We start from the raw sequence: 26,521 nt of genomic DNA, 5'->3' as shown, positions 1-26,521 counted from the left end.
TGTGGATTATTTCATTCATTTATTCCACAAGAAGGGCCTTCATAGAGGTGCTATGATTCAAAGGTATTCAAAGTAAGGTTTTTGAGTTTGCCATCTGGAATTTTCTTGCTTGGAAATTTAATTGCACCGAGTCCACTTAACTTCTTGTTATCATGCATAAGCAGTTAGCACTTCAGAGTTAGAGAGCACATTTCTGACATGACCAGCATAATTTCTAAAAGTAATTTAGTAGTCGATAGTAACAATGAGGAATGTGATAATCCCCCCTCCCCTGACTACTTAAATCTTCAGATTTATAGAACTAGGAGAATTTGAGACTTGGTAAATTTATTTGATATTAGTCATTGGATTTGAGTTCTTAACTTTTTAAAAAATCTTAATAAAATATCCCTAAGAGGTTCCCTCTTCCATAGAAAAAATAATTTTCATGAATCAGTTGGGTATACTTTACAGAGTAAATTTGACTATCTTACTGCATCTTCAGAAGTTTTAATTGTAACTACCATCACTTCTTTTCTCCTTTCTCTGAAATTTCTTGAGACTGTAATTTCTGCTGTCACAAATGTAATTACAAGATTACTAAACTTTGTCAGCTCAAGAATACTATCACTGTGGCTTAGAAGGGAGCATAATATTCCATTGTGTATATGTAGCACATTTTCTTTAGCCATTCATCTCTGGAAGGGCATCCCGGTTGTTTCCAGAGTCTGGCTATTGTAAATAGCGCTGCAATGAATATAGGTGCGTCTCCGCCATTATTCCTGAGGGAAAAAGAACTTCTTAACTCCTTGCTCCTTACATTTCCAAACAGTGAACAATTTAAATTAAATTAGATCATAATTCACAAGCATTAAGATATGTAGCATTTTGAGATATATGGACATTATAGATCATTTTCTCTCTTTTTTTGTTTTTGGGACACACCCAACTGATGCTCAGGGGTTACTCCTGACTATGTGCTCAGAAATCACTCCTGGCTTGGGGGACCATATGGGATGCCAGGGGATCGATCCGTGGTCCCTCCTAGATTAGTGCGTGCAAGGCAAATGCTCTACTGCTTGTGCCATGGTTCTAACCCCTATAGATCATTCTCAATTTACAAATGGGGGCTGGTAATCAGACCAATTAAGTAAAAATATGCAAAACAATAATATATTAGTAGGTATCTGACATGCTGATTATAGTTAAATTGATGTTTTTAAAAGCATGTAATGTCAACAAGGTTGTATAGTTTTTTTGAGTATTTGGCAGATTTTACTAGTGCAGTTGATAAATTAATTCTGGGGATCAATTTCTTGTTACAATTAAAGTTAAAGTCCATAAAACACTTATTTTATTCACTGCATATCTGCAAATGAGTGTAAGGCTTGTCAGATTTGTAGAATAAATGAAGAGGAAGAAGAAAGGTAATATAGATGAAGATTTGGCATATGACTAAAGAATGGAAAAGGAGGACTGACAAGGTTTGGAAAGTACAGATTGTAGAGTCAATAGACATATAGTTCTGTTATTTTGTTTTTTTTTTTTTTGGGGTGGTCCACCCAGCAGTACTCATGAGCCTCCTTAGGGTGCTTGGGGCCCAAAGTTCTTGAGGTCTCCTGCATGTAAAGCGAGTGCACAGCTCACTGAGCTTTCTTTCAAGTCCCAATGCCATTCTATTTGTTATTTTAAAATACAATTTCTTATTCTTATTTTATGCATTATAATTTAAAATAATGTTAATAGTATAGCATCCCATACTCCACCCTTAGCCCTCTAGTGTAACGGGTCTCTTTTGTGTATAGATTAGAGATTGGGTCTCTTGATTCTATTGTCGTTGACTTTCCCCCTTTTATTTTTGACTTTCATTATCTTTCTACTGTATAAAAATAAAAAATAATTTAATAAGCATGTATGCCAAATTCTGATAAAAAACATTTGTCTCATTTGTCTGTTGTATGTTGTCATTTATATGTTGGATTTACAAATGGACGTAAGAAACGTCCATTCTTCCATTTTTCCTTGTTCAGCAGCTTTAGTTTACTGCAATGCCAGGAATGCAAATGTAAGGCAATCAAGGGTCTTAACTATTCTATGGTAATTATTTTTTAATTATAATTTTATTTTTAGACAAATTCTTTAAGTGAATCACAGTGAGATACATAGTTACAAAGTTGTTCATGATTGAGTTTCAGTCATACAATGCCCAACAATCTTCACCAGTGCACATTCCTACTACCTTGTGCCCTCCTTCCTCCTTCATCCCTGCCTGCCACTGTGGCAGACATTTTTCTTCTCTCTATTTCTCTCTCATCCTTTTTTTATACATTGTGATTTGTAATATTGGTACTGAAGAGGTATCATACATATTAATTTATATCTTTTCAGAATCTATGATAATAAATTATAATAATTATTATTGTTTTTTTTAATTTTTTATATCTTTATTTAAACACTGTGATTACAAACATGACTGTAGTTGGGTTTCAGTCACAAAAAGAACAACCCCCTTCACCAGTGCAACATTCCCACCACCAATGCCCCCAATCTCTCTCCTCCCATAACCCCTGCCTGTATACAAAACAGGCATTCTTCTTCTCTCACTCATGAACATTGTCTTGGTAGTTGCTAGTGTATTATTTCTCTAATTGTACTCACCCTTCTTTGAGATGTGCTTCATATCGTGAGCTGGTCCTCCGGACCTCATCTCTGGGCATTATTACAACAATGTCTTTTATTTTTCTTAAAACCCATAGACAATGAGACTATTCTGAGTCTCTCTCTTTCCCTCTGACTTATTTCACTCAGCATAATATATTCCATTTGCATCCATGTATAAGAAAATTTCATGACTTCATCTCTCCTGATGGCTGCATAATATTCCATTGTGTATATGTACCAAAGTTTCTTTAGCCATTCATCTGTTGAAGGGCATCTTGGTTGTTTCCAGAGGCTGGCTATTGTAAATAGTGCTGCAATGAATATAAGTGTGAGGAAGGGGTTTTTGTATTCCATTTTTGTGTTTCTAGGGTTTATATCCTTAGGAGTGATATAGCTGGATCATATGGGAGCTCAATTTCCAGTTTTTTGAGGACTCTCTATATTGTTTTACATAAAGGCTGGACTAGATGGCATGCCTACCAGCAGTGAATGAGAGTTCCTGTTATTGGATTTTGGGCCATGACCAGCAGGGGTTACTCTTGGCTCTGCACTTAGAAATTACTCCCAGTAGGCTTGGGGGACCATATGGGCTGTTTGGGATTGAACCCAGGTCAGCTGCATGTAATGCAAATGCCCTACCTGTTATACTATCACTCTGGCCCCCAGGATAATTATTAAAGGAGAATGTATACTTCTCCTATAGAATATATATATAATAGTATATTTTATGGTCAACAGATATAGTTTAAAAATAAATTAAGACTATTTAATTAGTTAATGTTCATGTTAAGTTGAGTAGGGCACTTTTTGAATTAATGGAAAGCTATCCTTTAATATTTTTACTTGTATGATACTTAAATTGTATATTAAAGTACTGAAATAGTCACTTGACTCCAGTAGTCTCCTTGATAACAAAGGACACTATTTCCCCCTTATAACCCTTAAATTAAATGAGACTTAAAATATTAAGAAGTAAAACAGCTACCCCTTTAACTCACCACAGAACACCACTTTAGTAACTTAAATACTCTAATATTTAAGGAAATAACAGTTAAGACATTATAGTTCTTTTGATGATAAATTCATCTCACTTGTTGGATGGCAGAAAATAAAGACATTTCAGGATAATTATTACTTTTTTGTGTGGGGAGTTGTGGATCATGCGTTATTTTGAGGAGATTCTTGGTTCTTGTTTGGGATTGCTCCTAGAGGTAGTCAAGGGATACTGCAGTGCTAGGGGATAGAACCAAGGTTGGTCACATGCAAGACAAGAAAGGGCTTTAACCAATACACAGTGATTATTAAAGGAAAATGTATACTCAATGTATATTCAACATATAGAAGATTTTATACAAATAAATGTTCAATCACATAAGAAGCTATTTTCAAATGTCTGAAAAAAGTGATAATTTCTTCCCAAATTATAATTATTTAGTTTTGATTGTCAAACAAATATTTGGTAATATTTGTTCAAAGTATTTGAACATATGGCTAAATAGAGTGTTAAATTCATGGTCCAAACAGTATTTAACACAACTGTTCACACGTTTCACCTTAAAACATTTTCCTTCAGACATCTAATTGTGCCAATTTTTGTTTTGTCCCTTCCTTTTTCTTATCCTACTTAAAAATGTTCTGTAAATTAGGAAATATGGATATAACAATATTAATGTTTATGGTTTGATGTACAAAATTATCATACTTTTACCATCACCAAAGGTTCAAGATCCTCTACTACTGCCCTAGTGCCAGTTCTAGTTCCTTTTTTTCCTACACCAATCTTTCCACTTCCCACTGCTCGGTAACCTCAGTTACCAAGTCAAAAGTTAGGGGTTTGATGGGCTGGAGCAATGGCACAAGTGGTAAGGTGTCTGCCTTGCATGCGTTAAGTTAGAATGGAAACGGTTCGATCTCCCAGCATCCCATATGGTCCCCCAAGTCAGAAGTAATTTTTGAGGACATAGCCAGGAATAACTCCTGAGTTTCACTGGATGTGGCCCAAAAAGCAAAAACAAACAAACAAAAAAAAAAGGTTAGGGATTTATGTCATTCAAAACTGTATTTTGTTTCTTTATTAGAGACAGAATTCAGAATTTGTCCTCATTTATTTCACTAAATATGACACCCTTTAGCTTCATTCCTATCATAACAAAAGACAACAATTTATCATTTCTTAGAATGGAATAATATTCCAAAATATACAACTTATTTATATAATTTTATATGAAATAATATGCATATCTGTATAACATACAGATTTGTATAATACAAATAAGTTTTAAATATAAATATACATTTAGTTATGTGTATATAAATATACATACATATTTATATATATCACAACTTATTTATACATTTTGTGTAATGAATACTTGGGTTATTTCCAAATCTTGATTATTATACACCACCCTGCATATATCTTTTCAAATTAAAGTTTTATATTCTTTTTATTTATGTAAGAAGTAAGCCGTGCATTCTTAGTCTTTTGCTGGCCACTCTTTATTTTTCTATGATCAAAAATAGCAATGTCTATTCTTAGTCCTAAGAATGTTTTTCTTTAATTATACTCACTTTCAGGATTTTTCTCATTTAGTTTCCTCCCAACTTTAATAATCAATACTTGGCTTGTTAAAAGGTATCTCTAGCTTGGCATTATTGCAGATGACTTGATTTTGATCCTTTTTATAATTCTTTTTTTCTTTATTTAAACATCTTGATTATAAATATGATTGTGATTAGGTTTCAGTCATGTAAAGAACACCCCCCTTCACCAGTGCAACAGTCCCACCACCAATGTCCCAAATCTCCCTCCATCTCACCCCACTCCCACCTGTACTCCAGACAGGCTTTCCTGTTCCCTCATTCCTTCATATGATTATGGTAGTTCTCTGTGTAGTTATTTCTATAACTGCACTCACCACTCTTTGTGGTGAGCTTCATGAAGTGAACAGGAAGTTCCAGCCCTCCTCTCATTGTCTCTGAGGATTGTTGCAAAAATGACTTTTATTTTTCTTAAAACCCATAGATGAGTGAGACTATTCTGCTTCTCTCTCTCCCTCTGAATTATTTCACTCAGCATGATAGACTCTATGTACATCCATGTATAGGAAAATTTCATGACTTCATCTCTCCTGACGGCTGCATAATATTCCATTGTGTATATGTACCACAGTTTCTTTAGCCAATCCTCTATTGAAGGGCATCTTGGTTGTTTCCAGAGCCTGGCTATTGTGAATAGTGCTTCAATAAATATAGGTGTGAGGAAGGGGTTTTTGTATTGTATTCTTGTGTTCCTAGGGTATATCCCTAGGAGTGGAATAGCTGGGTCGAATGGGAGCTCAATTTCCAGTTCTTGGAGAAATCTCCATATCGCCTTCCATAGAGGTTGGACTAGATGTCATTCCCACAAGCAGTGGATAAGAGTTCCTTTCTCTCCACATCGTCGCCAGCACTGATTGTTCTCATTCTTTGTGATGTGCGTCAATCTCTGCGGTGCGAGATGGTATCTCATCGTTGTTTTGATTTGCATCTCCTGATGATCAGTGATGAGGAGCATTTTTTCATGTGCCTTTTGGCCATTTGTATTTCTTTTTTTATCAAAGTGTCCATTTCTTATCCCCATTTTTTGATGGGATTAGATGTTTTTTCTTGTAAAGTTCTGTCAGTACCCTGTATATTTTGAATATTAGCCCCTTATCTGATGGGTATTGGTTGAATAGTTTCTCCCACATGGTGGGTGGCTCTGGTATCCTGGGCACTATTTCTTTTGAGGTGCAGAAGCTTTTATAATTCTACACAAAATTTTCAACCACCTTATTTATCATATTAGTAAATAGTCTTTTTTCCACCTGCTTAGGTCAAAACTTCAGCCTTTCATTCCTCTCCTTTCTCTTATATCTTGTGGTTCTTTTTTGGAAAGCTATTCTGAATCTATTTCTTACTCTTCCACTTTTATCATCCTCCAGTCTCTCATTTTGTTTTTGGATAACCATGAAAACTAACTTGCCTTACTGTTTCCATTGCTGTCTACTACTAGTTTACTTATAAGACATAAGCCACCATGAGTCTTTTAGGTTGTTATACCATTTCACTACACTCCAAATACTTTCCGTTTCACTCAAAAGTAAAATATGCATTTTATAGTGTATGGGTATTTAAAATTTACATCTGCTTTCTGGAAGCTATCAAATCTTTCTGACTTAAATTACCATTGTCTCTCTTTCCCATTAAGTTAAGCCACACTGCTTTTATGCACATCAAACCCTACCTCAGATACTGCATTCACCTTAAATACACTTCCCTGGATACTCATACAACTTGCTTCACTTTTTTTTTCTTTTGGTTTTTGGTCACCACACCTGGTGACGCTCAGGGGTTACTCCTGGCTATGCGCTCCTGACTTGGGGCACCATATAGGACGCTGGGGGATCAAACCACGATCTGTCCTAGGCTAGCATGGGTAAGTCAAATGCCTACTGCTTGCGCCACCGCTCTGGACCCCATTGCTTCACATTTTTATGAAATCTGTACATGGGTGTTTTTTTTCTGGCTACTTTACCCCAAAGAGAATTATCTTTCTACTCTTGCTCTCCTTCACTTTACCTTATTTAAACCCTATTTTTCTTCACTCTCATCTTTAACAAGCATTTCTTTAATATCTAATTTTCTCCTAGGAGATAAGCTTCTAGGAACAAAGTTTTGATTTCTTTTGAGTACTGTCGTGTTTCTTACACTTGGGCCAGTGTTGAGCAGGTTGCAGATCTTCAGCAATTACTTGTCAAGTAAACAAGAAATGTAGGAGCAAATCCCTATTATCTAAACATATACTATTGCAATTTTCTTTTCATAAAATTTTGGAAAATTCTAAGTTTTTTTATATATAAGACCCACTTACTTATAGAGAAAAGCCATGTATTTAAATTCTCTTTCTGCTACTTCTAAACAGTACAGCGAGTCTACAAGTATTTTCATGAGCCCTTTTCTAACTTTAACAGTCATTTTATAAGACATATTGCATTTTTCATGCAATGACATCAATATTACTTAAATTTGGGGAGCCATAAATTATTTATTCCTCTGCTTTGACATACATTCATTGAACTTGGGTCAGTTTTTTTTAAACAGAGCCTAATTTTCTTTGTCCATGAAAATCTGTGTTCAGAGGGAAATGGAAAGATACCCTGCGAATTTTAAACATTCATCAGTAATTTGGGTGCATACCAAAAGCCTAAATTAAATCATAATACAGTATCATATTACATAAAATATTTCATCTCATATTTTGAAATGAGTAATTATTATTTTATATGCAGTCATGCTACAGAGAACATTTGAAATATATTATATATCACTCAAATAAGTAAGTTTTATTTCAAAGGGAGATTATTATTAACTCTGACTACAAATGATTACCTTGTTTTTGGGCACAGAAAAATACTATAGCTCCCAATTTCTTATGGCCAATGGGATCTAGATCTGGCAGTTCAATGTAGCCAGAACTAATGTACAATTCTCCCATCACTAATTTCCCAAAACTTGTGTAATTCTTCATTCTTTTATTCACATTATATATGACAGCTCATTATAGGGTATTGCTTGATGGACTCCAAGTCCTCAGATTTGGTTCCTTGATTTACATATTGTATGGAGGAGAGCTGCTCAGGAAATCTGCTATCTATGACCACATGTAATGAGAATCATATAAGTTAGGAAGAATTTATTGTGCTCAGCCTCTGAGAATAGAAATTTATTTGTTAAAACAAAGTGTCAGTATGTTATGGCCATGGACACTTCTGGTGTGGATTTTTAATTTGCTGTGTCATGTTTATTTATTCTACTGAAATGGTAAGTTGGAAAATATAATATCAATTGTGCAAATTTACCTTGGTTTCACCCAATATATCTGGAGAACATTCTTTGCATATAATCAGTGTTTTTAGCTGATAAAAGTTCTTCATTTGTATCTTTATTTTTGGTGAGTATTGATTACCTTTTAGTTAAGATCTCTTTTGATAGTTTTTAAAGAAGTTTCTTTTTGTCATGTTGGTATGCTTATTTGTTTTGATTTTTGGCTGAATGACTCCTGGTGGGATCAGGGTAGCATCTTGGAGTGATGGTGAAAGATCCCAGGTCTGCTAATGCAAAGCAAGAGCGTCACTTGCTAGACTAATTCCATCTTCTTTTGACTCTTTTCTTAATGTGACAGTGGTACTTTTAAATTTTTAAACGTGCTCTTTTGCAACCTCATTTAACTAAGTTTATGCTACTTTGCTAAACATTTTAGTGACAAACAAAAATGAAAACATTTAGGTCTGGGCAGATAGTACAGTGATTAGAGTGCTTGTCATGCTCAGGCTGACTTCAGGCTCAATCATATGGTCCCCCAAACCCTGCCCAGAGTGACCTCTGAGCACAGAGTCATCCCTGAGCTGTAGTTACCAGAGATAGAAGAAACACAGGAGACAAAAGAGGAAAGGTGCTTCCTTGGGGTGTAGTTTAGGAATATTGGTAATTTGATGATGGTGGTGGAGTGGAAACATAAACCTTGAAGAGACATGGCTTTAGATCCATACAATGTACAATTTTCTAAACTAAAACCTGAATTTAAAAAACACATAATTTCAAAATTTGTGGAATTTAGCTAAATAAATTCTTAAAGTGAATTTATAACTTTAGACACTTCCTTTAGAAAGAGAGAACTACATCACTAATCATCAGGGAGATGCAAATCAAAACAACGATGAGATACCACCTCACATCCCAGAGAATGGCACACATCACAAAGAATGAGAATAAACAGTGTTGGCGGGGATGTGGAGAGAAAGGAACTCTTATCCACTGCTGGTGGGAATGCTGTCTAGTTCAACCTTTATGGAAAGCGATATGGAGATTCCTCCAAAAACTGGAAATCGAGCTCCCATACGATTCAGCTATACCACTCCTAGGAATATACCCTAGGAACACAAAAATACAATACAAAAACCCCTTCCTTACACCTATATTCATTGCAGCTCTATTTACCATAGCAAGACTCTGGAAACAACCAAGATGCCCTTCAACAGACGAATGGCTAAAGAAACTGTGGTACATATACACAATGGAATATTATGCAGCTGTCAGGAGAGATGAAGTCATGAAATTTTCCTATACATGGATGTACATGGAATCTATTATGCTGAGTGAAATAAGTCAGAGAGAGAGAGAAAAACGCAGAATGGTCTCACTCATCTATGGGTTTTAAGAAAAATGAAAGACACCCTTGTAATAATAATTTTCAGACACAAAAGAGAAAAGAGCTGGAAGTTCCAGCTCACCTCAGGAAGCTCACCACAAAGAGTGATGAGTTTAGTTAGAGAAATAACTACATTTTGAACTGTCCTAATATTGAGAATGTATGAGGGAAATGTAGAGCCTGTTTAGGGTACAGGCGGGGGTTGGGGGGGAGGAGGGAGATTTGGGACTTGGGTGATGGGAATGTTGCACTGGTGATGGGTGGTGTTCCTTTTATGACTGAAACCCAAACACAATCATGTATGTAATCAAGGTGTTTAAATAAAAAAAAATTAAAAAAAAAAAAAGAAAGAGAGAACTAGAATTAGTAGTCTATTCTAAGAAGACAGAAAAAAAAAAGGAAATTTAGGGGCCAGAGTGGTGGTGCAAGTGGTAGGGCATTTGCCCTGTATGTGCTAACCTATGACAGACCAAGGTTTGATTCCCCAGCATCCTATATGGTCCCCCAAACCAGGAGTGATTTCTAGCACATAGCAAGGAGTAACCTTGGAGTATCACTGGGTGTGGCCCCCAAACAAAAACAAACAAAAGAAATACCATAAATTCAAAATAAATTCATATAATAGATGAAGAGGGAATATGTTCTTTTTTCTTTGTTTTGTCTATCGTTGGTTAGTTTTTGGCCACAACAGTGATGCTCAGGGTTTTTTTTTTTTTTTTCCTGGGCTCTGTGCCTAGGATTACTTTGATGGTACTTGGGAGACCATTTGGGATGCTGAGGATCAAACCCAGCTTGACCCTGGACAAGGCACCACCCTACTTGTACTATCACTCCACCCCAAGTGGGAATACCTTCAACTTATCTTTATGATGGCAATATTGTCACGGAATCTTAAACTAAACAAACAACATGAAACAAACTAAACAACACATGAAAAATAACCCCAAGTACGTGTAGCAATTTTATTCATAGAATTCTAAAACTGAAAACAATTTAAATATCTGTGAGGAAAGACTCATAGAACACATCTTTACATGCTGGAGGCCCTGGTTTAATTCATAACACCAAATGGTTTCCTGAGCACCATCAGGAGTGATCCCCACTAGAGCTGGGCATAACCCCAGAGCACTACTATTTGTGAGCCAACTGTCTACCCCAAATTTATTTTCATGTGAATGGATTAAAAAGAAAAATGTGCTACAGTATAAAAGAAAAATTCTTGGTTATGAAAAAAACAACCTACTCAAATATGTAATAACTGGGTCAGTCCCAATAGCAAATGCTCAGTAAAAGACTTATATTGAGTGATTCCATTAATAAAAATGTCTAGAAAGACAAACTTATTATTTTGGGATCAGACACTTGAAATAATGTATATTGTAGATTATGGTGATTGTTACACAATATTAACTGTTAAGAAACAATTATTAAAGCTAATATTTCAACTGGTGAATTTTATGATATATAAATTATACCACTATGACATATGCTAAAATAATTAACCATAATAACAAATATTTTAAAACATAACACAAGCATGCTTAATATTATTGCTTTTATAGAAATCATGCTATATACATCACTTATATAATAGTATCTACTTACATATAATTGTAATTACAGACTATATTTCTTTATGTATTTATAAGAAAATAGGTCATGTGTTAGACAAGAATCAAAAGGTTGAAACAATAAAGTTAATTATTTCTCATTGTAAATTTTCTAAGAATATTTTTAAATTACACATTTACTTTAAAATTATAAAAGATCCTGCTAAATTATTATGAACAAGTTATTACAATACTCATATTAGGACCCAGGCCTATGAATCCACTCTTGAAACCTTACCCTTATGTAAATGAGACCATAAGAACTTATGAGAAGCTTATATTTAGAAAACCAAGTGAATTTTGTCATAAAACCCTGGAGATGATTCATATTAATTTCAGAAAGATGAAAGCAAATTGTGGGAATTTAGGAAAATATGAAGTTTTTGGTTTATAAATATATTAATCATTATGAGGCCCTATGGTTTCTAATTCTAAATTCACCATAAAACAAAAACAAGTTCTTCATCTACTTAAATACATAAATACATAGAGTTTGTAAAATACATACAAAGTTTTGAATTTGATTAAATTTAAAATAAACTTAAATTGTTCGAGTGGGAAGAAAGGAAAAGAAAAGATTAAATAAGGAATGGTAGTCTAAAGCTTCTGTACCTCAAAGGAAACTGCACAGGATACAAGAACCACCCACTGAGTGGGAGAAACTATTCACCCAATACCCATCTGATAAGGGGCTAAGTTCCAAAATATACAAGGCACTGGCAGAACTTTACAAGAAAAAAAAAACATCTAACCCCATCAAAAATGGAGAGAAGAAATGAACAGACACTTTGATAAAAAAGAAATACAAATGGCCAAAAGCTTTTAGGGGGGCTCAGCCCACCAGATGTATCCTCAGATTTTTCTTGTGGGTAGAACTAATTTAACCCCCATGGGGTTCCTCAAAAGGCCCGCTGTGGACGCCTTTTTCCCCTGCGTGGATGGTTGAGGAATTTCCAAAGAGACGCCTGGCATTACATTTTCAGCCAGTATTTGACTATCTCTCCTTTGTATATATCAGGCAAAATAATGGCCTCTATCAAATAATTTGGCTCAGAAATTCCAGCACCAAAGTTTATTTGAGAACCCCCTTTTTTGGATATAGCCAGTCCTAACAGCAAAGACAATTTTTCTCTTTGCTACTGCAGTTTCTGGTAATCAAAGGCATAACCAGAATGCAGATCTTGACCCTCCTTTAGAAATAGGGAAGCTCATTCTTGAGGATTTGGTTCCTCCCTTCACTTAACCTCTAAAACTATAGAGTCCAGCCTAGAAAGATCAAGTTTCTAGATATTTCCTACTTCCTCCTATTCCTGATTTTGCATTTAAGGTAAGCTTGCAAGGAGTTTCCTTGAGTTGTGACCTTCTCTCTTGTAACTTAAAATTTTTACAGTCACACCCATAGCTTAGTATTGTTATTGTTATACTAGGCTTTGTGATTACAATTATTCTTCACCTGTGGCTAATTTTACCCCTATACGTTCCCCTGCTCAAAAAATTAAACTTGTCATACTCCTGCCAGAAACGTGTTGACCCCACATTTTCTGTGTGGTTTCATTTATTTCATATTTCATATTAGGCCGCTCGTGTTACCTGTTTTCCTCCCGTGTAAGGACTATGATCCATGAGAATTGCTGAGACACAGCACGTCTACAGCAAAAGCACATGAAAAAATGATCCACATCACTAATCATCAGGGAGATGCAAATCAAAACAACTATGAGGTACCATCTCATGCCACAGAAATTGGCGCACATCACAAAGCATGAGAACAAGCAGTGCTTGCGGGGGTGTGGAGTGAAAGGAACTCTTATCCACTGCTGGTGGGAATATCGTCTAGTCCAACCTTTATGGAAAGTGATATGAAGATTCCTCCAAAACTTGAAAATTGAGCTCCCATATGATCCAGCTATACCACTCCTAGGGATATTCCCTAGGAACACAAAAATACAATACAAAAATTCCCTCCCCACACCTATATTCATTGCCATGCTATTTACAATAGCCAGACTCTGGAAACAACCAAGATGCCCTTCAACAGATGAATGGCTAAAGAAATGGTGGTACATATACACAATGGAATATTATGCAGCCATCAGGAGAGTTAAAGTCATGAAATTTTCCTAAACATGGCTGTACATGGAATCTATTATGCTGAGTGAAATAGTCAGAGAGATAGATAGACACAGAATAGTCTCACTCATCTATGTGTTTTAAGAAAAATAAAAGACATTCTTGCAATAATCCTCAGAGACAAAGAGAGGAGGGCTGGAAGGTCCAGCTCACAACATGAAGTTCACCACAAAGAGTGGTGAGTGCAGTTAGAGAAATAACTATATTGAGAACTATCATAACAATGTGAATGAATAAGGGAAGTGGAAAACCTGTCTAGAACATTGGGGGTGGGGTGGGGTGGGGTGGGGAGGAGGGAGATTTGGGACATTGTTAGTGGGAATGTTGCACCTGTGAAAGGGGGGGGCGTTCTTTACATGAATGAAAACCAACTGCAATCATATTTGTAATCAAGGTGTTTAAAGATATTAATAAAGAAAAGAATTGGTAGTCTAGTAGATAGTAGGCACATAAACATTTTCAGAAAAGAAGTAAATTGTAATAATATAAACAAATATACTACATATGTACAATTTCAAAAAATGTATAATTTGTTATGTAATGCCTTAAAATAAGCCATTGTAAACATTGGAGACAGTACAGCAAGTTGAAAAATTGTGTTGCATATGGCTGACTAGGTTATGATCCCTAGTCACTTGGAAAAATCTCAGATCACATGAGTACTGCCAGGTGTGGTCCAAAAACCCAAAGAAAGAAAAAGCCAATATACATAAAATGTCTCCAAACTTGTTCCCATGTCTCATAAAATGCACATCACACAGAATTTAATTTGTACCTTTTAAACATTAAGAACATACTGCAAAGATTTGATTTTCACTTACACATTATGAAGATATAGCTATGCAATTAAGGACATTTGTTTTAATCTTAAACAAAGGGAAACATTAAAATACACTGTCAATATTCAATTATTAGGATTCAAGTGTTATTTTGCAACAATACATTTAGAAGGCCAACTTTAAGATGATTAATTTTGCTTTATAACATAGCAACATACTACTTTGCTGATAAATATCTCAAATTTGGTCTCTTTTTACAGAAGCAGTCAAAAATGCCAATACCTATTTGAGGGGAAATGCCTGTATAGAAGAAGGTCAGGCTAAATAATATGATACATTTCTTTTTGTTTTGACCACATTTGTATTTCAAACTGAAGGAACATTCATGGTGTTTTTAGTGTTCCAAATAAGTAATCACATATATCTGCCACTTCTGTGTCCATACAGAGATTCTCCTAGTTCTGTTCCTTCTTCATGTTATAACCTGTTGCCAATTTAGATGCAAAAGTATTTAATGGCCATCTATCACTATCCTGAGGGTTGTAATATCATTTCCAAATAACAGATGATCATGCCAACTAATGATTTATAGCCAAAGTTCGCATATTGGTTAAATGAAAAACTAGGATTCAATCTGAGCCTTTTACATTATACCATTTTCAATTACCCACTCAATCCGGGGTCTTTTTTCCTCCTTTTTGACCAGTTTCGTTAATAACCAAGAGAGATACAGCAGAGAAATGAGGGGGAAGAAAGCTGCTTAGTCTCAATTTTTTCCTTAAGAGAAGAAAGTGCCTCCTCATTCAGGCAACAAAGCTCAGACCACACTTCTTGCTGCTCTCATTTTCATACTTTACCTAGAACATCTAATCCAGAACTTCAGTTCTGAACCTGCTCTATAATTTTCTTCCAGATTATGGATTATACTGTGTGCAATTATTACTGAAGCAGTTCCTTTAGTAGTGGGAGAAGTGTCATAAGCAATCATATTGATAACACCGAAAAGATATGTTTGCAAAGAAAAACGGGTTTGCCAAGACCATATTTAGGTTCCCAAGATGGAACTAACTTTGATCTTCTAGCTTAGAATTTGAAGCAAAACTAGTATTAATAATAGCATTTATTCTATTGGTCTCAACTAAATCAATAGAAAACTAATTTTAAGCATCAATAACTAATATTTTTACAAACTTTTAGAATACAATTTATTTATATACTTGGATATTCATTTTTAATTTTTAACATCTAATTTGTAGACATATGCATTTTTATGACTGAAACTTATAATAAACTTATTCAACATAAAATTGAAAAGGACTTATTTAAAAATTTTTAAATGTAAATTCTTAGACTCACATTTTTATCACTTATTTTTAGAAACAACACAAAATATGCATTATGATTTTGCTATAATTTTTCTTGAATTAAATGAAAGCTGTTAGTATAATTTTCTTTAATTTCAATGAAATACCCATTTTTGTAATATTTTTATAAAGGCCCTATTACTTTACCTACATATTTCATTGCTATGTCAGTGTTTCTCTTACCTCCTCGATGGATAATCAGTGATGTCTCACTTCCAACGGGACAGTCCTTAAGTATATCCACTACTTCTGTATGGCTCAGGTTCTGTACATTCTGCTGGTTGATCTCCACAATGAGGTCTCCTTCACACAGTCCAGGGCACCCCTGAATATCAAGTATTTGTTTCACTCGCTGTCCTGTAGGACTGTCGGCAATAGTAAAGCCAAAGCCCTGGGCACCTTTCACAATGGTTAAGGTCATAAGTTCAGCTTGGGTGGCCCCTGATGAAGCCATTGACACATTGTCATCATGGACAGGTGGTGGGTACGTGCCATCTAGCTGACCATCAGCTGGAATTGAGTGCAAAGAGTGAGGTGGTCGATCTGTTATATCTGGAACTGACTGTGAGGTCCGAGAAATGTATTCCAAATACGTTTCATAGTTATGTCTGCCATTAACCATCACTGGAGGTGGTCTCTCCATTATTGCAAGGGGTGGCACCATACTGTTTGCAGGATCTTCAGGATCAAAAGGCAAAGGATAGCCACGACACAGTACCAGGTTGACGCTCTGACCGATAGGGACAGACTGGAAAAGTTTGACTACATCTGCATGAGTATGTCCAAGGACACAAACTTCATTAATATAGACAATGACATCACCTGCAAAAGAAAAAAGAGATTGACAACATGAGGTAAGTTAAATTAATGTTGACATAGAAAAATAGATTGCGGAGACAAGAGGTGCTGTTTCTTAGTAAGCAGTGAGAAAAATTAGAATAATATTTAACTCACTGTAGGTAACTCAAGATGAAATACAATAGGTTTTACAGCAAATATTATTATATGATAAAAAATTGATGTTTGATCATTCCTAAAGTTCAAAAGCAACTTTATATTAAGCAATAAAAGGTTAAATAACTTAATACCTTGAAACAGCACATATTCTATGGTTTTTTTTTCCTATATTTCCAATCTCAGGACACTTTTGTTATCAGAATTTTCATACTATTAGGAAACATTGGTTATACATTTTGGATGAAAAAGAAAGTGTATTATATATAATTTTGTATGCGGAAGAAAATTTCCATTCCATTTCTCTGTATAGAAAGTTTTTTTTATGAATGTATTCACAAGTCAAAGTCAAGATGATCAGATTTGGGGGATCTAAGTCCATATCCTGATTCTTCTGCTTGACAGTTCTGTGATATCAGGAAAGTGTCTGCTTTGAGCCCTCATTTGTAAATTGTTGTGAAGATAAAATGAGATATATAAGAAAATTTCTTGGCACATTGCCTGAGCTACAATAAGTGTCCAATAAATGTGAGTCATTATTGGTATAATTGTTATTCAAATAAGATGGAAAGGATTTGGGACCCTAGCTTTCAAACTTGAAGCTGGCATAAATTATCCTTTTATTTTTGGAAATTTGACATTTATGTATATTTTTAAAAGAAGATATTTGTCATCTCTACTTAAAGAATGACAATAATTACAAAACTCCTAGGTTAGAAACTGTAATAGTGTAAACTCTTTGAATACATACTAGCCATTATAAACCATTCAGAAGAACAGCATATTCTTCTTAAAATTTTGGACAACATATTTTCTCAAGATAATTATTTTAAATTTTTATAGATGTATCACAATTTTAACTTTAGACAAAGTGAATAATTTTTATTATCTTTAAAAAATCAACCATAGAATTTAAGAATTAAACTTTTAAAGTAAGATATACCTGTCTTAAATTAAAATGTGTTGCGGATGGATGAAAAGACATTATTTTTTAACAGATTGTCAAATAAGTAACTCAATAGACATTAAGTTATTAAAGTAATTCTGAAATGGGTAGTTCAACTAGCAAGGGACTTTTTTCTTAAACATATTTGACAAAAACGCAAACATCAAATGAATGACAGTTGGAAATCAGAATCCACTGTTTTTATAGAAGCCTTTCTTAAGTCTAATGTAAAATATTTGTTATAAAATGATTTATCCACTAAAAGCATTTAAAAACTATGAGTAAAATTTATAACTGCTTTGCAACCAAAACATATTTATTCCAAGTGCTAGAGAAAAGCTTGAAAGTGCTAAAGATATATAGACAGCAGAACCAATCAAGTATTTTTTCAGGGGTCCAGGATAGGACTGATCCTAGCAAATGTGACAGACTAAATGGTCAGCTGAATTTTCATTTTTCAGTGAAATCTATGAGGAGGGATGCTGGTATAAAGACTGAGAGACATTTAAGTAGGATTCAAGAATGACTGGGAATTGGCATTCAATTTCTGCTACTATGAATCCCATTAGGTTGGTGCAGCTAGGGAACACTTTAGTATCATTTTTTTTTCCTTTCTGGGCTTCTGGTTTGGTAAGAATGACCTGATCCAGTTGAATGTTTTCCTTCTCATCATATGCCTTCAATCATTAAGGTTCTAGTTCATATACTACAAGGCTGAAAGAATACTACATAGCTGTGTGTTGCCATCCAGCTTAATGATACCATGTTTGCATACTAGTTGAAGCCTCTTGAGCAGCAGCCCTCTTTTCATCTTTATACTTAGTTCTTGGCTTTTTTTTTTTAAGGTAAATGATGTTTGCATTGAGGTCTGTTATTCACATGTATGCTACATTTCTATAACAGAGCTAGGCTACCATTAATGTTAGACCCAAATACAATTTAATTTTAAAAGAATCCTTAAAATAGATTATGCTTATTTTAAATCTTTTGCAAATATTAGTATTTTCCACATTCATTCCCCCTTAAAATATATCTATCTTTGATATTTATTTATTTTGATACCTATTCCTCTAGTTAATTAATTTTCACTACAACATATTTATTGGATGGCTTACTAACACTTATTATTCTGCTAGTCAAAACTGGCTTTGACTTTAAACATAATCCAGCAATGACCCTGGTGCCAGATGGGTGAGTTCTTATGAGGTATCTACCTTGGCACAGAATTGTTGGGCATAGGGTACACCATAAGCTACTTTGTTAGATAATGACAAACAATTGACAAAATAGATTTATATTTACACTCTATGGTATCTCTAACTTTCTTGAATTTTCATTAAGCTAATGAATGTGATCATGGTTTTAATGGCCTTTTCCAGATTGTTGGTTTGGGTGAACCTGTAAAATCTCATTTACAGGTTTAGTTGCCCTTTATTTCTGATGTATGTTTAATTTGCCTAAAATATTCCATATATTCATTGTTTTTCTTTTTTTTTTAATTTTTTTTTATTTAAACACCTTGATTACATACATGATTGTGTTTGGGTTTCAGTCATAAAAGGAACACCACCCATCACCAGTGCAACATTCCCATCACCCAAGTCCCAAATCTCCCTCCTCCCCCCCCAACCCCTGCCTGTACCCTAAACAGGCTCTACATTTCCCTCATACATTCTCAATATTAGGACAGTTCAAAATGTAGTTATTTCTCTAACTAAACTCATCACTCTTTGTGGTGAGCTTCCTGAGGTGAGCTGGAACTTCCAGCTCTTTTCTCTTTTGTGTCTGAAAATTATTATTACAAGGGTGTCTTTCATTTTTCTTAAAACCCATAGATGAGTGAGACCATTCTGCGTTTTTCTCTCTCTCTCTGACTTATTTCACTCAGCATAATAGATTCCATGTACATCCATGTATAGGAAAATTTCATGACTTCATCTCTCCTGACAGCTGCATAATATTCCATTGTGTATATGTACCACAGTTTCTTTAGCCATTCGTCTGTTGAAGGGCATCTTGGTTGTTTCCAGAGTCTTGCTATGGTAAATAGAGCTGCAATGAATATAGGTGTAAGGAAGGGGTTTTTGTATTGTATTTTTGTGTTCCTAGGGTATATTCCTAGGAGTGGTATAGCTGGATCGTATGGGAGCTCGATTTCCAGTTTTTGGAGGAATCTCCATATCGCTTTCCATAAAGGTTGAACTAGACAGCATTCCCACCAGCAGTGGATAAGAATTCCTTTCTCTCCACATCCCCGCCAACACTGTTTATTCTCATTCTTTGTGATGTGTGCCATTCTCTGGGGTGTGAGGTGGTATCTCATCGTTGTTTTGATTTGCATCTCCCTGATGATTAGTGATGTGGAACATTTTTTCATGTGTCTTTTGGCCATGCGTATTTCTTCTTTGTCAAAGTGTCTGTTCATTTCTTCTCCCCATTTTTTGATGGGGTTAGATGTTTTTTTCTTGTAAAGTTCTGTCAGTGCCTTGTATATTTTGGAGATTAGCCCCTTATCTGATGGGTATTGGGTGAATAGTTTCTCCCACTCAGTGGGTGGCTCTTGTATCCTGGGCACTATTTCCTTTGAGGTGCAGAAGCTTCTCAGCTTAATATATTCCCATCTGTTAATCTCTGCTTTCACTTGCTTGGAGAGTGCAGTTTCCTCCTTGAAGATGCCTGTAATGTCCTGGAGTGTTTTGCCTATGTGCTGTTCTATATATCTTATGGTTTTGGGGCTGATATCGAGGTCTTTAATCCATTTGGATTTTACCTTTGTACATGATGTTAGGTGGGGGTCTAAGTTTAATTTTTTGCAAGTGGCTATCCAATTGTGCCAACACCACTTGTTGAAGAGGCTTTCCCTGCTCCATTTAGGATTTCCTGCTCCTTTATCAAAAATTAGATGGTTGTATCTCTGGGGAACATTTTCTGAGTATTCAAGCATATTCATTGTTTTTCAAAGTTGACTAGACTAGGTTTGTTTTGTGTTTTTAAAATTATTTTTAAATATGTATTTAATTAATTTTATTAAATCCATTGCGATTTACAAAGTCCTTCATAATTGGGTTTCAGACATATAATGAATAAGGGCCAATTCCACCATCAGTGTCAACCTCCCTCCACCATGTTCCCGGAGAGTATCCCAACCACCACTCTTTGCCCCCATCCTGCAATATAACAGGCCCATTTAAAGTTTAGATTTATAGAGTTTGGGTATCTTGATTCCATTGTTGTTGACTTTGGTTTGGATATTTAGTTATGTTTTATTTTCCTCCACCAATGCACATGAAACTGCTCAGTCTCTGGCCTCATCCTTTCATATTTATGTTTCTTTTCTTCTCTTCATTCTGCTCAAAGGCCAAGAGTATTCGAGACAACTCTCATTTGGACCATTACATTTTTCATGCAGTTATTCTAAATACCACATATAAGTGGTATTTATCCTATATTTATCCTTCTTCTGGCTTACTTAGTTTAAAATAATATCTTCCAATTTCATCTATGTTGCTGAAAATTGCATGATTGCATCATTTCTTTTTTTGATTGCATCATTTCTTACAGCTATGTAGTATTACATTGCATATATGTACCACATCTTCATGATTCACTTTTTTATTACTGAACATCTAAGTTGATTCCAAGTTTTAGCTATTGTACTGAGTGCTGCAATAAATAGTGGTTTGCTGAGGGCACCTGTCGGCTTTGCATGTTTCTCTTTTCTTCTGTCTCCTGAAGCTCTCCTGAGAGGGCCAGAAGGGCCCAGCAAAAACTGTCTCCTAGAGGCTCCAGAAGAGCACAGCCACTCTGCTTCGTGGCCGCACACTCTTTCTAACTAATGAACCCCACCATAATATGCAGGAAAAAAATCACAGTACAAGTGTGACAATGGGGAAGCCTTGCAGGCAAACATTATGCACAGAAAATGAAGATGATAGCTCTGATGATCTAAAAATACCAACCATCTAATTAATCTCTCAGATAAGGAGTTTAGAATAGAAATATGGAGTATCATCATGGAAATCAAAGAAAACATAGCTCTAGCTGAACAGAAAGAACACAAAGACAGAAATCAGAAAACTCCAAACTGAAATAACAGATCTAAAAATCACAGTAGCTGAACTGGAAACATCAACGGAAAGCCTCTTCAACAAAGTAACAGCAGCTGAGGACAGAATCAGTGAACTGAAAGATGAAATGCAAAATAACTCCATACAACAGAAGAGACTGGAAAAGAACCTTAAGGCAAATGATCAGACAATGAAAAAAAAAATACTTAAGGAATGTGAACAAATGAAAATAGAAATCTTTGATAAACTCAACAAAAACAACATAAGAATCATTGGAGTCCCAGAGGCCCAGGAAGGAGATCTCCAGGAAGAATCAACAGTCAAAGACATCATCACAGAGAAACTCCCAGAGCTAAAGACTGCATGCAATAAATCCTGCATGCACGAAAAGTACCAGCTAAAAGAGACCTGAAGAAAAATACAAGACACATCCTCATCACAATGATGAATCCCACAGATAGAGATAGAATATTGAAAGCAACAAGATCAAAAAGAGTAATTTCATTCAAAGGAGCATCCTTAAGATTTACAGCAGACCTGTCACAAGAAGCTCTCAAGGCCAGAAGACAGTGGTGGGATATTGTGACAAGACTGAATGAAATGGAGGCTTCATCTAGAATACTGCACCCAGCCCAACTCACGTTCAGGTTTGAAGGAAAGATATATAGTTTCATGAATTAGCAACACCTCAGAAACTTTACAGATGCAAAACCAGCCTTGAAGGAAAAACTGTAAGGTCTACTTTAAGACAAGACAGACCAACAGACACACCAAACTTATACACAAAGATGACATTAAATCCCATGACAATCATCTCCCTCAATGTCAATGGACTAAAAGCACCAATGAAGAGACACAAAGTGGCTAAATGGATCAAAAAGATAAATCCAACCTTGTGCTGCCTAAAAGAAACACACCTGAATAGTCAAAACAAACATAGACTCAAAATCAAAGGCTGGAAGAAAATAAATAGTGCTGTGCATACTTCCTTTTGAATGAATGTTTCTTTTTTCTGTCCTGGGACTAGATGTCTAAGAGTTGGATTGCTGGGTCATATGGCAGCTCAATTTTGAATTTACTGAGCACCGTCCATACAGTTTTCTAAAGGGGTTGAACTCAGTAGCATTCCCATCAGCAGTGGATGAGAAACCCTTTCTTAACACAACCCCGCCAATAGATATTTTTCCCACTATTTTTGATATATGCTATTATCACTGGTTTATGTTTTGTGTTTTAACATGTTTTCCTGGTCCCTTTAATTTTGGTGGAGTGTGGGGGCAAGGATAGTCAGGTACTACCCTAGCCACTTCTAATAGTGCTAGGGAGCCACCTGTCAGTTCTGGTGAGGGATGTGCAGTAAGATTACAAATGTGAGGTCTAGCACATACATTCCAGTAGTTCACTGAGCTATTTCTCTAGGCATTTTATTCCATTTCGGGGGCTTCCTTGCACTGCAGACATTACTTGAATAGAAAGTCAAAAGACATGAGTCATATTTCCAGCTGTATCACTTATAAGTGATATGACTTTCAAAACCAACTTAAATCCACTGTGACACATTCTTCACAAGTAATGAGGAACAATCATAGTACCAACTTACTGCTCTATGGAAAACAGCAAATGAAATCACGCAGGTAAAGAGTTTGCATGCTATAAATTGTTATTTGAGATGATTGCTATTTTAGTAATTATCATCTGTTTTTGGTTATATCTCTCAATAAAATCAGAACAATTATACTAAGATATTCCCATCACAGGTATAATAAAGAATAGACATGGGTTTCTGAGTGGTAAAGTAAAAGGCAGGAATGTAGCAAATACCATTTTATTCTAAAGCTTTGCCTAACTTTAATCAGTGTTAACAAGTCCCATAGTCCCTAACCATACCTTATCCTTCCCTCTTCTCAGCCAGAAATTTATAGAAAAAAGGAATTAAGGCTAATGTTCAAAAGCTCTCAAGGATCCCTGCCAGGTCTAAAGAGTAGATATTTGAATCATAGTGATTAATGTTATTTATTTTTGAGTTTTAATGTAATCTCACTATTTAGAAATGAAATGAGAACTCTGGGGTTCTTAATAAGACAGACTTTTAAAATTTATGAACATTTGCATCGTAGGGATTTTACAGGATATCAATCAAGCATGTGAAAAAGGACCCTGTAACATTATTTTGATGAATAAACAAAATGTATCTGTACCTAGAAGATGATTATTTAGTTAGAGGGGTATATCATCTAATAACTTTATGATTCTCAGCTGTCTATATTAAAAACTAGTTAAGGGAATAGAATGATAGCATAGTGGGGACAGCATCTGCCTTGCACATGGCTGACCTGGGTTCAATCTCTGGCATTCTATGTGTTCCCCTGAGACTGCCAGGAGTAATTCCTGAGTGCAGAGCCAGGAGTAACCTCTGAGTGCTACTGGGTGTAAGCCCCCCCCCCCCAAATGAAATGTTGGTGCACAGATCATGTCAAAAGTAATAGAGAAAGATGTAAGCAAACAGCTGATTGTTCGCATATAACTGATTGGGTGGGATATTTATAGAGTCTATGTGAATGCTTCTTATATACTATAAAATAAAAAATGAGCTACATAGTATATATCATCCAATGATGCCAGGCCAAATCCTAGGATAGCTTGAGCTTAAGAGCATAGAATGAGCCATGCTTTGAAAAATTGGCTTCAGCTATAACCCTGATGTCCTTCTTAAGAAGGAGAGTTGGGGAAAAAGTCACTTAATTTCTTCATTTCTTAGTTTATTCTTTCATAAAATGGCAATTAAACTATCTTTTCCATTTCCTCTTTTGTAGGGCTACGGTGAGAATGAAATCATACTTTTAAATGCTTTACATTTACCAAAGGAAAGCTAACCATAAAAGTAGGATGATTCATATTTTGAAAGTCAAATACATACTAGTATTGCTAAAATGCCTGAAACATTTCAGGATTGTATCTTATATGAACATTCATTTTAGTCCATATTGAGGATAGATTACTTTAGAGCTGCTTATTTTAAGGTTATTGGTCAAATTTGCTGTGACTGATGAATCTGATTTTCTCAGAAGGCTTGTCTCATAATGCCAGATTCTCAGTTACATGATTTTAAAGTGTAAATGAAGAATGAGGCTGTTGAAGGAGGAGCTTTAAAACTGCTAGTTTGTGTGAGAAAATATTCTAAGATGACTGATACCTTTCTTAGCTATAGAAATAAAAACATGGAATCATCTTGGATACTTTCATTTCACATAACATGGGGGCATACTTCATAAGGCTTTGCTTAAAATGGATTTCTTTTTATTCTTCTCTCCTCTGCTCCCACACCCTTTGAGTCACTGTGGACCGCAAAATCTTCCTGTTTAATCCCCTCACTATTTGCTATTTACCTCTGTCAACCACAATAAAATAATTGCACTTCGGTTTCATTCTATAGTGTCCTTGATTAAGTTCAACTACTTAAGATCTAGTGTTTAAGACTCTTTGTCAACAGTCTTTGCAGCTTTACCATCCAATACATTGCCATTCTTATGATGTAGGCATCTTTATTATTCACATTTCACAATTTGCCATTCACTGTTGCCTTTTATAAGAATGGTTCTGTGCCTCTAGTTTCTTGTGCACAATCTATATCTGACTTCCTTCTAATTTACTCATAATTCACCTCTTCAAAATAACCTATTTAATATTTCCATAAGATTGCTCTAAATCATGTTTGTGACTACTAATTCATCTCAGATTTCTTTTGTGTGTGTGTGAGATGTTTCTAGCTTTTCCAAATTTTCTACATACACAAAGGTTTAGAATACTGCAATTGCTTTGAGAACTCCTTTGGTAAGTAGGATGAATCATTAAAATAACTGAAACATTTAGTCAGAGGAAAATAAGTATACTTTATAATAAAATCTACTGCTTTTAGTGTATCTAATTTCTATTTTCCCAAGTCATATAGATTTTTGATAAAAGGGAAATAACTTAGCTATTCCCACACCATCTATTACATGCACTCTACATTGAAGTTACTATTTTTGGTTTCCCCTCCAGCTAATAAGATCTGAAAATCTTTATTTTATGAAGTTTTTGTTTGTTTGCTCATAATAATAATAAAAATAATAATGTATAATTGTATTACAATTGAGAATTTTATTATAATATTGACTACCTATTTTTGCTCTTCTACAATACCCACAAACATAATATATTTTGACGTGTACTCTAGAGGGTGTGCCATTCACCATTTAAATGAAATTGAAAATAATTACTCTTGATAAAATTTAATCTCCAAGTGAATCACTGTGGTATGTAGACAATTAGAAATTAAGCTGCTTTTCCTTGTGTTGTTCTTTGAATAAGTTTCTCGTCTATTTAGTAGAGAAAAATGAACCGTTCTATCTACCTTATAAGAAAGATACATTGTGAAAATGTTCTGTGAATGGTAAAGCACTATCATAATGCTACACATGAAAATACACATATTAAATGTTCTTTTACAAAATAACATATTTTTATTTATCGGCCATGCCCTGTGGTATTTAGGTACAATTTCTTGCTCTGTGTTCTAGGGGTTACTTCTGGCTCTTTGATCAAGGATCAGTCTAGTTGATGATTGGGGAACCATTTGCATATGCAACCTGACATAGGACCATGTTAGAGTTCAATTAGAGTCAATGATACATAAGCCAAAAACCTTAAGCCATGTTCTCCCCAGAGAACCATATATATTAAAAAAAATTAAGATTACAAGCAAATATATCTTAAGAATAAGGGAGAATAACAAGAAACTGTTGAATTTTGATGATTTGA

General features: G+C 35.0%; 1 protein-coding gene across 2 annotated transcripts in view; it reads right to left on the bottom strand.

The window, feature by feature from the left end:
* MAGI2 (membrane associated guanylate kinase, WW and PDZ domain containing 2) overlaps nucleotides 1-26,521 on the bottom strand; it is a 1,487,205-nt gene that overhangs the window by 180,982 nt on the left and 1,279,702 nt on the right. For both annotated transcript variants that reach the window (XM_049783101.1, XM_049783109.1), the window contains one exon: nucleotides 15,938-16,576. In XM_049783101.1, coding sequence (XP_049639058.1) covers nucleotides 15,938-16,576 — 639 coding nt within the window. The remainder of the gene's footprint in view (nucleotides 1-15,937; nucleotides 16,577-26,521) is intronic.

The sequence above is a fragment of the Suncus etruscus genome, chromosome 1 (assembly GCF_024139225.1).
Source record: "Suncus etruscus isolate mSunEtr1 chromosome 1, mSunEtr1.pri.cur, whole genome shotgun sequence".
Taxonomy (NCBI): Eukaryota; Metazoa; Chordata; class Mammalia; order Eulipotyphla; family Soricidae; genus Suncus; species Suncus etruscus.
Note: the sequence above shows the minus strand (reverse complement) of the source record. Positions and strands in the feature narration are given on the sequence as shown.